A 15,482-nucleotide genomic window follows, 5' to 3' on the forward strand; every position below is an offset into this window, starting at 1 on the left:
GCCCCCATTCCCAGCAGGAAGTGAATCACCTTCAGCCACAGGCTTCACGTCGGGGTGCTGCAGTCTCCCTTACTGGCACTGTCTCCTCCCCACATCCTGCTCTTTGCTTCTTGGCGCTGTAAAACAGGAAACTCCTGAGTGTTTCCTCTGCAGGGAGCTCCACAAAAATGCTGGAAGCCAAGTCCTGCTTCAAGGCAGACAGCCTGAGTAAGGGTGCAGGTCCGAAAGCTGCAGTCGCCCCCCTCCACTCAAGTCTGCAATAGCCCTCGCACAGGCTGGGGACGTGCCTCGGGCCCAGGACAGGATGATGCTAATGCTGAGCACCAGAGAGACTTCAGATCCTCCCAGCAGCCATTCTGGCCTGCTCAGGAGCCCCTCCCTGCTACTCCCTGCCAAGCACAGAGGGGCTGTTTAAAGAAAGCCCTGCCACCTCTGAGCTGAGCTGGGAAGAGATCTGCAGTCAGTGCGTGAGAGCGTGCCCATGTGTTATAATCACTGCTCATTGTCAGCAGCGAGGGGAGAGGCGTAAGCGTTAGCAACTGCTCATCTCCTGGGTGGGCGAGTGGGTGGCAGCCGAAGGCAATGACGGCTTTTGAAACAGGAGAGAGAAACTTAGAACTCCACTATCACGGTGTCCTCAGAATGCAACTACAACCCAGCTGAAAATTTCAACCAAGCAGCCTGGGCTGCAGGAGAAATACTGGCAACGATGGGCAGTGGCGACTGGCATCAGCTGTCACACCAGTGAGCCAGGTGTGTGGGGGCTTGCCCCCTCCTCAGTGGCCACCAAATGACTAGGGGGTTGCATTTTCTAGTTCCCAGGTCTTGTTTATGGTTCCTGAATCTACATCTCTCAGGCATCTTCAGGAGACTGGTGTAGTGCTGAAGAGGGGTGTCTGCTGCGTGGGCATGTCCGTGTACGGGGACCTGAGTCCTGTACCTGCAGGAACCTCTGCAGCCCAAGAGCTTGCACATGGGCAGCTTTTGCTGACTGCTGGGTAAGGGCCCACTGGTTGTGCACACACTGCCCATGCAGATCAGCAGAGGAGGGCACATCCTTCCCTCGGCTGTTGGGAACAGGCTGTTTTTGGAAACCCAAAGTAAATAGACTGTGGCTCTTACCTGCAGTTTCATTTCTCTTAATTGAGCATTTAGAAGTGTGTTTAATTAAAAAGTTATTTATATAAACGTTTATAGTGTAACTTATACAGTGAGAATATTTATTCTGAGCTTTTATATTGATTTTAAGTGTTTTTTCTTTCAGGGTGAGATTGCCTCTGTTCAAAGAAACAGCAACGTACTAGGAATACACAAGGTGTTAAAGACCACACCATTCACCCCGACTAAACAAAGCTCTCAATTAAAAGGAATTAAAAAATAAACATGGCAGAATTTACAGGTTACAAGGAAACCTCAAATCGGCACCTACGTTTCAAGTTGCAGAGTCTTAGTCGCCGCCTTGATGAACTGGAGGAAGCAACCAAAAATCTGCAGAAAGCAGAGGATGAGCTGCTTGACCTCCAAGACAAAGTTATCCAGGCAGAAGGCAGCAACTCCACCATGCTGGCTGATGTTGAAGCCCTGCGGAAAAGAGTGCTGAAGATTGAAGGCAAGGATGAAGAAATCAGAAAGGCTGAAGAGCTTTGCCGGTTAATGAAAGAAAAACTTGAAGAGGAAGAGAGCCTTACCCGAGAGCTGAAGTCAGAAATTGAACACCTTCAGAGGAGAATGGCAGAGCTGGAGAAGCTGGAAGAGGCCTTCAGCAGGAGCAAGAATGACTGTACGCAGCTGTGTCTTAGCCTAAATGAAGAAAAGAACTTGACCAAAAAGATATCTACAGAATTAGAAATACTTAGAGTGAAAGTGAAAGAACTGGAAGCATCTGAGGACAGGCTGGATAAAACAGAGCAGAGCTTAACGGGTGAGTTAGAAAAACTGAAATCCTTAGCGCTGAGCTTTATCACTGAAAGAAAACATTTTAATGAAAGAGAAAAGCAGAATGAAAAAATAATCCAGGAGCTAACACAGAAACTAGAACAAAACAATAAACTAAATAGGGCAGATCAAACTAGAAATGCATCCAACTTGCTAGAAAGGTCATCAAATAATCTTCTGGACAGAAATGATTTGAGAATTGAAGATGACTTGACTTCTGCATTGCCCTCGAAGGAGACCAGGAAGAAGGGAAGTGTGGATTACCTGAAACATGTAGAAAATGAAACCAGGAATAAATCAGAAAACCAAAAGAATAAAAATCAGGAAGACAACAAAGTGAAAGATCTCACCCAAGAAATTGAGAAACTTAGAACTCAGGTGAAACGTTTTGAATCTTTAGAGGAAGAACTTAAAAAAATGAGAGCCAAAAACAGTGACCTGCAAGACAGTTACTTGAGTGAACAGAATAAAAACAAACTCTTAACGGGTCAGCTAGAAGAAATGAAAATGCAAATAAAGAAACAGAAAGATCTGGAGAATGGAGAGGTTGAAAACGAAGATACAAACATTTCTAGCAGGGGAAAACATGACAGACCTAAATACAGAGGTGTCGCAGCTGATTTGACAGCTGCCAAGCACAAGCCAAGGGAGCTCTCACCGCAGCAGCGCCGGGACAGAGTGAGGAACAGAGATTTCTCTGTCAATAACGACAGCTACAGCCACGGTGGTAAGCAGGTGCCCAGTCCAAGCTTAATGAACAGAAAAACAGGAAAAGCATCTGGTGCATCTGCCCTTTCAGACACTGCTGTCACAGATACAAAAAGACTGGAAGAGAAATCTTCAGTTTCTACTTTTTCTTCTGGTCAGAAGGAAGGCTGCGTCAGTCAGAATGAGGGGAAGAGATCAAAAGAGCAGCCGTCTGTCCTCAGCCGATATCCTCCTGCTGCACAGGAGCAGAAATCTTGGAAAGCACCTTCCAAACCTGTTGGTGACACAGGCCTGAGATCCAAGGCTGAAAAGCCATCTCAGATGCTCCGTGGCAGTGCTGACGCACGGGATGAAAAGTCAGGCAAAGGAGAATCAGTGGCTGCTTTGGCCGAGAAGCTGAAAACAAGTCAGGCAGAAGTCAGTGAGTGCTCGGGGGATGTACTGCTCACCAGGGGCAGTCACAGCTCTTCGAATGGCACAGCTTCAGCATACAGGTACCACCTCTCCTCCCATGTGTCGGCGTTGGACTCTGCTGGCTCTAAAGCAGAAGCAGTGAACACTTTTGCTGCATCACACAGACAGCCCTCGGAGGGGAGGGCTAAAAGAGCAATAATCTCCCAGGAAAGAGAATTTGCAGACACATCAGTTGAAAGTGCAAAGCCTTCAACACTAGCAAAGCATTCCCATCGCTCCAGAAGTCAGGAAGACATTCTGCAGATTCTCACAGGTCTTGATAAAGAAGACATGGAGCAGTCTTCAGCAACGGATCTTGTAAATGCTGGCTTAAAAACGGACTCCAAAACCATCCAGAGTAACCAGGAAAAACTTAATTCAGATGAGGAATCGGGAAGAAGCAAAAAAACAACTACTCAGTCAGATTTTGAGACAAGAAAGAAAGTCAGTTCCAAGCAGTATTCCAATTCCAGGGTTTTTAGAACATCACTTTTTGAAAATGACAAAAACACTGTAAATGATGAAGACTCCACCAAGTGTATAAAACCATCAGATGCCAGCACTGGAGGATTTAAATCCAGAAGGTCATTCAGCCCGAGAGAAGCTCTGAGATCAAAAGCTGTCATTAAACCTGCAATTGTTGAAAAGGATATGAAGGCAGTCATGGGAGGGACTGTTTCTGAGGCAGAGTCAGAAAAACAGAAGTCTGTTTTTAAAACAGTAACAAATAAAATGACAAGCAGCATCACAATCTTCCCTTCTGAGCCAACAGCTCCAAGGACCAGTGCAGATCTAGCAGCAAAGGAAAGGCATGTTACCACTAGCAACATCAGAGTTGCTCCAAATGAGCCTTCACCAGTAACAAACAATCTCCCCACACCCTTTGAGATATCAATTAATAAAAGTGCTCTGAAATTATCTGAGATGGATAGAGTTGGAGAGTCAGCGCTGAGAAGTAAAGCAGAAACAGTGGTTTCCAGAAGCAGCATTGTGATAAAGACTTCTGAACTCACGGAGAGGAACACTGAGCTGCCTTCAGAGACAGTCAGTTGGAAGAGCCATGGCTCTTCAGATGCAGCTTTATCCGAAACAAAACACGTCACTGTGAGAAGTTCCTGGATAACAAGACAAGGCTTACATTCCCTGGAGGACTCTCAGACCAAAGTGGAAAAAAGTGCAGCTTCCAGTACTACAAACACGTGTAGGTCCTCAGTGGACCTCGCAGAAATGGAAGGGAACAGTGCAAGAACAAACTCCCTGGAGCAGAACTCAGCAAGAACCAGTGACACGGCCAATTCCTGGAGTGCCCCTGAACTGGGCTCCCGAAGGACCAAAAGTAACTTAAGTGCATCTGAACTGCTAACACGCAGGAGCTATGCAAGTGATCCTACAACAGCTGCTGCTTGGCACCGGACCACACTACCTGTAAGTATCCTTAAGTTAAACACTCTTGTCTTTCAGCTGATGAGGTCTTCCAAGTTGTCTGTTAGTTGTAGGATGCCTGATATGAAATTCTTACAGCTTATTTCCTGAAGTGCTGCCCTCTCACACCTCCTGTTATCTTCAGTGGAGCATCTCATATGTGAAATACCCAATTTAGACTTCTTGAAATTAGATCCATCTGCTTGGGTCTATAACTATATAGTAGCATTTGGTCTTGCCAAGATCAGAGAAGATATAGTCACAGCTTATGTAGGGCACGGTATACTTTTCAGAGTGACTTTGCATGGCACTGTCAACTTGGAGTAGTAATGAAAAAGTGGTAGAAATGAGCAGATTTTAATAGGGTTGTGCCTCAGGCAGGGTTATAGCTCTGACAGCAGCTGTAGAGATACAGCTCCTTTTGGTAAGAGCTGCATGCATGGTTTCCCCATACGAAACCAGACTCTGGTCTGGAAATGCTTCCCAGGCATCTCCTAAACAGATGAGTGGTGGCTGGTTATGCAGGGCTGCTCCCTCCTTGGTCTGTGTCAGTATGCCACCTGAAAAGAAGCAAGAGCCATGGGGATGGCTGTGCAATTTTCCTGTTGCTTTGGCTGGTACTAGTGAGGGGAGTCCCTCAAAGCAAGGCTGACACACAGACCATACTTGCCACCAGAGCTGCAGGCTCCAGCATAATATTTCAAGTCAGTTCACTGCCACCAAGTGCCCTTCAAGTCCATTAAACCACATACTGGTTCCTGCTGCAGCTCCTTCCTCTGCTCTTTACTAAGAGCTGCTCTAAGCAGGTGCTGCCATTTCCAGCCTCCAGGAGGAACCCACCTGAGTAAGCTGACAGGCCTGGGGACAGATTCATAGCCAAATGACTCTGACATTGACAAGCGTGAGGTGGTGGACTTGTGAAAAGAGTTTTACAGTTGCAAAACTTCTCTTCCACTTCTCTGGCGATGAGACGTGCAGAATTTGCACCATTGCCTGGTGTTACAAAGTGCAGGTTGGCCTTCCAGCTACTTTTGGACACTGAGAATGCGTTGTCTTCTTGGCCGGGGTCACTCGTGAGTCACAGGCAGTCTGTACTTCTCTTTCATGAATCTAGGCAGGACTGACAAGACTGACACGACTTCTGAGTAAAAGGAGCTTGAGAAATGGGAAATCCATCCTCAAGCCACCCTTTATACCAGGAGTTTGAATTCACAGCACTTACAGCCTTGAGTCTCACAGCTGAAGAGCTCTCCACTTGCAGCTGGGCTCATGTGTGGTCAGTCACGGACCCCTAAGGAGTGGGCACTCGTATTTCTTTCCATCTTCCCCCTAGCAGCCCACCCAGGGCTGAGTACAGCTCTGCAGTACATTCTGCCAGTGGTCTCAAGGTCACTGTCATACCAAGTTAGCTAGCTGTGCGGTGTGCCTGCGACAGCTGTTGAACTGTGCCTGACAGAGCAACTTGACCACTGCGTGGTCATCCTGGGTCTCCCTGATGAATTAGTGGGCTTCCAGCCTGGCCTGTGTCTGCAGTGACAAGCAGTCAGGAGAGCGACTGTGGGGTTAGTTCACACAGGGCTGTTGAGTATTGAGTTAGGTATCTCTGTGCATCATACTTTGATATAAAATCACCCTGACATAGTCACAAATCTGAATTCTTGGTCATAAATTAAGTATATTTTTATCTTGTAAACGAGGAGCGTGAAGTTACCCAGAAAGGCTGCAGATATACCAGATTTTATGTATTTGAGCAGCTCAAATTATTGCATATGCCCTTGGAAAAAAAACAAAATCTCTGCCTTTGAAGAGTATCTTTAGGCTTATAATATGCCTCATGTCACAAGCAGTCTGTTTCTGCTGGGATTTGAGTTTCAGTTCAAGATGTTTCTCTGGCAGAAGGCTTGGCACTGATCTCTGCTAACTTTGCACATTCAGCTGTGCTGCCATCTCTTCCCAGCTCCACTATCCAAACTCTGAGATTGCCTTAAGAATCTTATTTGAGAAACACGGGGTCTGTGCTGGTTTTCCCACAATACATCTTCCTCTCCTCCATGGAACACTCCTGACATCTGACCAGTTGCAGCAGCACAGCAGGAGGCTAAAGCAAGCTGGAGGCTTGGCCCCTGCCCCGGCCTGTCCCTCAGGACAGACCCAAACCGAGCACCTGGAAATAAGGAGATGCCGAGGCACAAGGTGGAATTTCAGCCGTCTGGTTTTGTACCGCTGGTATAGGCAAATGTCCCTGATAAAGCTGCAGAAGGTGTCGGCTGCTGTTAGCAATCCTTGTGGTACAGAAGCAGCAGGTCCTCGAGTGCTGCTTTGGGGGCCCCAGAAAGCCGGTGGGTGCTGGCAGATGGGTGCTGTAGCCCGAGGCCCAGCTCCCTCTAGTGCTCGCAGCCAGCCTTTCTCGGGCTCCCACAGGAGACCTGAGGACATGCAAGACCTGGAGCAGTCCTGTTGAGCTTCACGTTTCAGAGAATGAAGCGGGTATTTCTCTGGTGGGATGTTTGACTGTGGAACATGTGCAATGCCGGAATTAGTCCAAAGGCACTGGCAGGCTCTGAGCAGGTGAGCAGGCAGCAATGCAACATGAATGCACTTAATGAGTTTTTCTAATGGCTGCGACATTAATACGACTGGAGCTGGGCTGTGTGCTGCATAAATTAGGTGAGAACCTAAAGGTAAGCTTTTCTGCAAGTGAAGCTATACATGGTGGGTGGGTCTCAGGGAAAAGTCTCCCTGACAGCATCCAGGGATGTGCTACCTCTTGCCCCCTCTCTTCTTTGCTTCAGGCACTAATACACCATTTCACTCTTGCTGACTCTATATAAGCTTCCACTTAAGCAGCCAGCTATGCCACATCAGTGGTGTCGACCTCAGTAACTTTGTCCAAGAGTTCCATCCTGTTTTGTGCAAATCCTGGGGGTCACAGTCTGTTCCGAGCAGCTTCCCAGGTGCTTGTCAGTGACCACCTGATTGTCCTCTGGGGTGCCGAACTCTGCATGGGCCCGGCTCTGGTGCCAGCACCAGGAGGTACTGGTCTACATCACCAACACATGGGGGTGGCCAGCCTGATGGCCCTGCCTCAGCTCTTTACCTACAAAACTCTTTGAGACCAGTGTATTTGGGTTGATAGTCATAAATTCATGCTGCCTGGCAGCCGAAAAGGACACTGACGCTGTCAGATGCCCGAGGGAATGGAGCTTCTATATGCTCACCCAGTGGCCTCACCTCTAAAGACAACTACTGTATCAGAAATACAGATGTGCCTAGTCCTTGCTAAGCTGTCCAGGTCCATCAAGATGATTGACATTCATTAAATTAAAATGATCCCCTTGCTTTTATGAGGAGCCTGGCCCACCATGGTTATCTCGCGCCCATGGTTGGTTGGAGGTCCCCAAGGGACCTCTGCCTGCGTTGTGCCTGTTCACCGAGGTGCTGATGCTGCCATCTCACTTCAGCTGTGGGGCCTGGATCACAAGGGGGATGTCAGGTCTAGTGTTTGCTGTATGTCATCCACCGTGGGGCCAACTCAGGGCAAATGTTTGCCCATCCAGACACACCAGATGTCACAGCTTCTTTCTAAGAGCCCATCAAAGCCTGGAGTCCATCTCAGAGATGCTTTTCTGCCAGGCACAGGGGCTGCTGCCTCTCACTTCCCTGCTATAGGGCAGGGACCAAATCTGTTCCACTGGTACCTGCAGCCCCTTCAGAGGCCATGATGCCATCCCTAAAGTGAGCAGCGCTGGTAAAGCCTTCAGCAGTGCAGTGCAGCCAGTGCTCTTGGCCCAGTAGCTGATGAGATTATTGCAATTATATGATCATCATTGTAATGATTTGCTTTGTTTGTGATGTTGAAGTGATGGTGTCTTACAGTGTGCAGGAACTGATGGATAAGGAGGTTTTCCAGCCTGTGACAGCAACAGCAAAAGCACTGCCATCTTCCCAGGAAGCTGGAGGGTGACAGGGACTCCTCATCCTGCTACTCACAGCAGGGTGCAGCCTCAGTAAAGCACCCGGTGCCCCAGCCAGCCCTGAGGCAGAGCGTAGGCGCCTGAATCCCAGGTTACGATCCCAGAAGTGTCTCTGCGGACATTCAGGAAAACATTAGTGAGTTTAAAAGTGCCATGTAGATGCCTACAGCAGGAAAACAGTGCAGGACACTCCCACATCACATCCTTAGAGCCAAGAAAATCAGAGATTTGGGTTGCTGGCCACCCCCACCCTTGGTAGTTAAAACTCAGAGTCAGTACTTCTAAGAAACTGCTTCAGTCACTAAATTGTGGGATTTTTCTGCTGATAGTCCCTCATGGAGACAAGCACTCTGGGCCCAGCGGGCTGAGCACAGAGTTGTGCACAGGTTGTTCAGCTGAACAGAAGACTCCACACCTATAACTTGGATTAAAATTATTAGATGGTTTTAACAAAAGAATCTTTATGAAATAGCATGTAAGTGAGGACATGCCAGAGCTGGCCTGATGGCCCAAGTGGCCCCTTGCCAAAGGGACTCAAGCCAGCACCTCACACTGCCAGCCCAGGACCAGACTGTTCCAGACCCCTTCATAGTCCCCGAGTCCCAACCCTCTTTATTTTCCTTCACACAGGATGAAAGCAAAGATTTTGTGCCCAGTTCCAGAAGAAAACAATACGGCTCTTCTGAGTACCTCTCCCAGGTTGACACCCCAGGGAAAAGGCCAGCCACCAAGACGGAGCTGCAGGACCCTGAATCCAACCCCCACGCACCACTGGGTCTCCAAGTGGAGGAGCAGGTATGTGAGTTCAAGGACCATCCAGAAAAGAGAGTTACAAGGCAAGAAGCCAATATCTGAACCAATCTCCTAGTAACATAATTTAAGAGAACTTGTGCAAAATGAATTACCTACCTTTTAGGAGAAATCCAGGCTCAAATTAGCACTGCCCAAAGGTGGAGTGTCTACTGCATTGCCTCAGTAAATTATTCTACTCATTTCCTATACCGATAAAAAAGTACTACCTTATTTTTCTGTTCTATACTTGTTTCAGTTAGCTTAATGGCTAAAAACATTCTCCAGGGAGTAAGAGGCACTGCATCTAGTCATCCTCTGGCACACATTGGACAATCAGGGATGGAAGAAAAAACATTTGGAGAGACCAAGTCAGAGCCCCTGATTTACCTGCTTCAAATGGCTGCTGTAGTACTAGGGTGCTTTTCTGCTGCGACATACTTGCTGCTCTGCCTCCTAAAACACATCTTCCTGGACACACAAAGAAGTGGAAAATGGCCCACATTGTAGTGAATGAGACTTATTACCTGAAATATGAAAAAATGTGTATTCCAGCCTCTTCAGAGGGAGCTCCCTTCCGAGGAGATAGGGTCTGGGCAGACTTTAATTTCTAGGTGTACAGCTGTGCTTATGTCTGTACAAAAGACTTGCTTTTTCTCCTGTCATTCCCTCTTTGCCCATGTAGGTGCCCAGAGCAAAGTGCATCTTTCCATTTATGGATCACCTAGAGCAGGAAATATTTAAGACTCAAACCTGTTGTCAGTGTATCTTACTGGATGTGCACAGGAGTTGCTGAGTCTTAATGTGAGAGCAGCAGGACTGCAGTGAGGCAGCTGAGAGCCCTACACAGTCACCTCTTGGTGAAGCCCAGAGAGACGTAGTCCCAGCTGAGCTTTGCAGACTGACATTTAGAGATAGGTAATGTTTGCAGTAGAGATTAGTGAACTGACACTGTCCTTGTTGGTAGCTGAGGAAAGGGACACTGCAGTGATGCTCTGTGTGGTCACCAAGAGGTGTTACCCACAGTGATGTTCATCTGGCCACATGCAGGCCCCTGTACCCGAAGCCGTGCTGTGCCCAGCCTCCTTTGTGTGCACAGACTGGGGCAACACCAGATAAAAACTTGGGTAAAGTCAGGTCCCTGTAATTTAGACACCATCATTTGGATCTTCTGTCTTGCCCAGGCCTCCACCAGCTGTAACAGGAGCCTGAACACTGTGCACATTGAGATGTGCTCTGACGTTAGATCAGCTCCATCTCCTCTGTGCTGTCACGTGTCGTGCGTCTCAGTATCCACATGCTGCATGTGGAAGTGGGTGCAGGGTATGCTACAGCATAAAAAAAGATAATAGGCCCTGCCTGTGTGGGCATTCTGCTTTGGGCTTACTCCTCTGTAAACACTGGCAGAGCCTGTATCTTGCAATCCTGCCACTGCCCTCCCCTGCCCCACCATCGGGCTAGGATCCTGATGGGCTTTAGGATGACAGCCTAAGGGCAATCTTGATACTCTCACCAAGAGCAAAAATGCTGCCAGAGGCAGCTGAGGTTCTGGCCAGTCTGTGATGCTGCAGGGTTGTCTCTTACAGGGTACTTCCCGTGCCTGCTGGACAACATCTCGGAGATGAGTTGTATTGCCTTCCACTCAATGAACACGCTGCACAGTGGAGCAAGAGGCAGGATAGTACCAAGCTCATGGGCGTCACACCTGTTCGTAACCTCACCAGAGGCTTCAGCTAGCCTGAAACCAGTTTCCTAATGCAATTTGCAAGGTACAGGAGCTTTACCAGTGAATTATTTTTCTTCATTGCTGAAGAGGCAGCTGCAGAGACTTTGCTCAGGGGACTCCCACTTCTCATCTCTGTACCTGCATTCTTAATCCTCTCCATAGGATGATAGGTCTGTCTCCATATGGAAATCTTGACTGCATAGACACTGAATGATGGTACTCCCTGGACAAGAGAGAACTTCTTGTTAATCACTTGCATTTAGACAAGATCCCAGAAGTATCCCTGTGACTACAGTCCACCAGCCCATGACAGCTGTTCTACACGGCTCCACAACTGAAAACTTTCAGTTCCTGGGGAGAGTTGGCATTCTCCTAATACACCCTTGTTGGCCTGGGTTGTGGTCACCTCAGTACCTGTGTTCCCAGCAGCCTCTGTCTCTAGGCAGGAGGAGACCATTCCCCACTGGTTGCTTTACACATTAAGAGGGAAGGAGAGCAGAAAATGTTGTTTAGAAGCAGTTTCTTCCCTATTGTCAGTCTCTGCAACAAGCTTTGCATGACCTACTCATTGCCAGCTGAGATCTTGCACCAAGAAGTCATCCACTGGGCCAAACCCACAGCAGTTCAGGCAGCAGTGAGACTTCCTCCTGACTTGGACTGGGGTTGCTTTTTGACCTGAGGCTTTATGACTATCATGCTCTGCAGGCAACAGCTCTGCTGCTTGCTCCCAGCAGTTAAGCTCTTAAGGGCAAAAGAACCTCACAGACAGGCAGAATGTCCTTCTTCCTTCCAAAACCAGGGTGGAGACAGCAGGATCGGCCCGTGAGATGAGCTCCCATGTAGCTGCCTGGGTAGCCTCTGTCTGTGCCCTGTCCGCGCCCATCGCTGCCGGGGGGACACAGCTCCCACAGCTCCCAGGGGTGCTCGGGCGTTGGGGCATCTGCCCTGGGCAAAGTGATGGCACAGCCAGAGCCGGCCAGCCCCTCCTTCACATTCCCCTCCCTCCCCAGCTGCAGGGCTGCCCCACGGCTGCCCCAGCCTGCACACAACCACCACTGACCTCCCCCAGGGCTTTCTGCTGCCCCTTGGGAACAGACACCCCTCTGCGGGGGGATGAGACAACGCTGCAGAAGGGAAGAGGTCCCTTCTCTATTTTGGGGGTGCAGTGGGAACAGCTGCAACCCAACAGCTGCCATGTCAGAGCTGCACCTCACACTCATCCCAGCGTGTGAGTATCCGTGTGCACAGCTGTATGCCATACCTCCTCCCTGCCCTTGGAGTTATATGCCTCAATTCTGAGAGGCAAACCAATTGAAAAACCAGAGCTGGTTGGAAAATATCTATGAAAGCATTTATATAAAAAGGAAAGTGTTTCATAACATGATTTTTTTAAAAATAAAGATTGTTTGGAGGAAGGGAAAAATTATTTTTGAAAAAAGTGTTTTGTTTTGCAATTTTTAGATGGTTTCTCAAGTTTATATTTTTAACCCTTCATTTTATTCTTTTGTATTTCATGACATGTATAAATGTCAAGTTGCATAACATGACAGAAAGATAATGCTTTTAAATTAGTACTAAGTGGCAGCTCTAATAATCTTTAAATTAAATTATATAAAAATAAATTATATCAACTGCTATCTCTTACCATTTCATGTCATGGTAGTGCTAGTAGAGAATGAGATAAATAGATCAAGTATAATGGGAAGATATTTTTAAACTTGAAATCCAAACTAAAAGTGAAAGAAACTGAAATTCTGAGGTTAAATTCAGATTTGTGAAGTGCCTCCCTTTGTCCCATGTTTATCAGGAAGTATTGAAAATAGTGAGTATTTTGCAATCTGAAACCACAACGGATTAATTTTTTAAAAATAAGCCTGTGAAATTACAATATGCACCCTGAGCGCCCTGCTTTGCTCAGAGGTTAACTGTATGGCAGGATCACCCCCACCACCACACAAAAAAAGACATTACTGAGATGGTTGTTTGAGCAGCAGCAGCCTCCCTGGCTGAGCTCACCGGCTTCCCACAGCTGATAACCAGAACTGCAGCCTCACTAGGAGCAAGTGCCACGTCTCGGCAGCGCTCTCACGGGGCTGGCTTGCTTGCTGGCCTCTGCCAGCCTCAGGATGCTGCGGTCTGACTCTTTGCCCCTTGTTTTCATGTTAAAAACATTTGCCTTCAAAACTAAATATGCTGCCTCAGGTCCTCTTCCACCTGTTACATGGGAGATGCTGTTGCAAAAACCCCTTCGAGCCAGTGCAGCTGCTCTGCAGCCAGTGGCCCCAATGCCTCCTGCAGTACCTGCTGCTTAACCTGAGGGTTTGCATCTTGGCGCTGTGCTCGGCGTGTCCCTGCCTCTTCAGCCAGCACAGGCCTTGTTTGCCTCTATTTACATTCCCAAACCTGCTGCTAAGGAGCTCTCCAGCTTCACAGTATAGAACTGCTGCTGACAACCTGCTTGGCCCCGCACTCCCGTCTCAGAGAGCAGCAGCATATTTTGGGAGCCTCCCCCCTGCCACATCGCTGCTGCCCAGGACTCGGAGCCGTTTCCCCAGCAGCCGGCCCGGGCACACGCGCTGGAGGGGCCGAGGACGCAGCGCTGCGTGGCGGCTCTTGACTGCTGCAGGACAGCGGCCCACGCCCCCCAGACACATCCACCAGCCCTCTCCTCGTGTTCTTGGCATCGAAACGGCTTAGCATGGTGCTTCCAAAGCTCCTTCCAAGGGAACTGGTTTCAGTCCTGTCTGGGAAAGCTCTGAGTCCCGAGGATACGACACGCTGGGTTAACACAGGCTTCCCTCTACCCACCCACAGAACTCTGACTTACCCACCAGCTCTTCAACCCACGGCCCACCTCGGTAACACAACCCCATGCCTGAAGTGCAAGGGAAAAACCACCAGCAGCAAGAGCTGTTGGTTTTACCCTTCTGTCAGCCAGGACCAGGCTCCTCCTTAGCTACGGGCAACCGGAGGGCTTCACCCTGCTGCTCAGCGGCTCGCGGCGCACAGCAGGAGCCCCAGCTGCTGCCCCAGCAGTGCGGGCGGCTCTCCGGGCACTGTCTGCTCTCCTCAGGTGCTTCTCACAGGCAAGGTCTCTTCTTTCTCCAGCTGCCTCAATGTTTTGTTCAGTATTTTAGAGCACATACCTTGAAATCTTGCTTTAGACTCAGTCTCACTGCTTGTAAATAACGAACACAGATGTCAGTCAGTAACTGTACACTGGGTTGTTTCTACCACAACCGAGATTCAATCTGAGAAAGAAAACCCTCCTGAAAATTGAAAGGGGCCATGCCCTGTAATCATGAGTGCAATAGGAGCTGATTGTATTATTAAACTTATAGCAATGACTTCAGGAAACACAATGTGTTTTACTCAACTTGCACACTTTTTTTGAACAGCTGTAAAATAGAGTCTATGTGTAAATATTGCCATCACTGAAGAAATATTTGTAATTTTAGCATATAAATATAACAGGCTTTTCAGTGGGCTTGATGACGCCATGAGGCTGTGCATCAAGCACTCGGGTAATTCCAAAGTTGTAAATGTATTTGCTGTACAGAGGAAGTGTGTCAGTGCTCACTTTTCCCAAGGAGACGGAGATGCTGGTCCCTTCTGGAGAGGCAGCGGCTCTCCCAGAGCGGTTGGCAGCAGCCTGAGGGCCCAGCAGCTTCTGCTTCACCGAGCAGCTTCCTTTGTGTCCAGGAGACCCTGAGCAGGCAGAGCACCCCTCCAGTGATCGGGCAGCGTGGTGGGGTGTCCGGCTGCAGCTCCACCGCCACCGAGGAGGGGCTCAGGGGACGCCCTCCCCCGTCCTGCAGCCAGGGCCTACAGGGAGGGAGACGGGCAGGAAGCACAGGGCAGGGTGGCACACCTTGGTGCTTCCAGAGGCACTTGACACGAGCAGTTTCCCAGCCACAGAGCGAAGCAATAGTCCTGTTGGTGTCAGCTCCAATCCAGCAGCCCTCTCCCCTGCCAGCCTTGTGCCCGCCGGAGCCGCCAGGCGCTGCCCCGGGCCCAGGCTCCCGCTGCCGCTCTGAGGCGATGGAAGGCGAAGGCAGTGTCGGTCGTGGCCCCAGGACCCGAAGGATCATGTTCCTGGGCTGCCCCGTGTGCAGTGCAGGCTCCTGCCTTGGGGAAGCAGCACTCCAGGCTGCATGGAATGTATTTTTAAGAGAATAAATCTATTTTTTTGTATTTGCAGACATATATTTGGGCTAGGGCAGCTTAGTTAGAACAAATAATACAAGAAATCTTTTCATAATCACAGACATCCAAGTTAAGCCAATTTTCCAGGGTTACAGTATTGCCTATTTCCCTAAAACAAACTTTGTGTCCAATAAGCTATCAGCACTGTTTCACCCTCTCAAAACTCTCCCTGTCTCAGCATGCTTAGTAGAGGGAAGCCAGCTCTTTCCTCTCCAGGCTGCCCATGCAGTGGATACAGATGGTGCTCACCTCCTTCCAGTTACACAGTG

The 15,482-nt window shown here is 48.9% G+C and overlaps 1 protein-coding gene across 2 annotated transcripts; it reads left to right on the plus strand.

Annotated features, from left to right (window-relative positions):
- Window positions 1-1,267: 1,267 nt before the first annotated feature.
- Window positions 1,268-11,756, plus strand: LUZP1 (leucine zipper protein 1). Of its 2 annotated transcripts, none has more exons than XM_026863340.1 (3): window positions 1,268-4,521; window positions 9,123-9,287; window positions 9,541-11,756. In XM_026863340.1, the coding sequence occupies exons 1-3, from the start codon at window positions 1,384-1,386 to the stop codon at window positions 9,547-9,549; spliced, it is 3,312 nt and encodes a 1,103-aa protein (XP_026719141.1). In that variant the 5' UTR covers window positions 1,268-1,383; the 3' UTR covers window positions 9,550-11,756. The 2 variants fall into 2 exon arrangements, with proteins under 2 accessions (XP_026719141.1, XP_026719140.1); XM_026863339.1 differs by having other exon boundaries at window positions 10,868-11,756.
- Window positions 11,757-15,482: the final 3,726 nt, after the last annotated feature.

This window comes from Athene cunicularia, assembly GCF_003259725.1.
Source record: "Athene cunicularia isolate RWA chromosome 23 unlocalized genomic scaffold, athCun1 chr23_part1, whole genome shotgun sequence".
In the NCBI taxonomy this organism is placed as follows: Eukaryota; Metazoa; Chordata; class Aves; order Strigiformes; family Strigidae; genus Athene; species Athene cunicularia.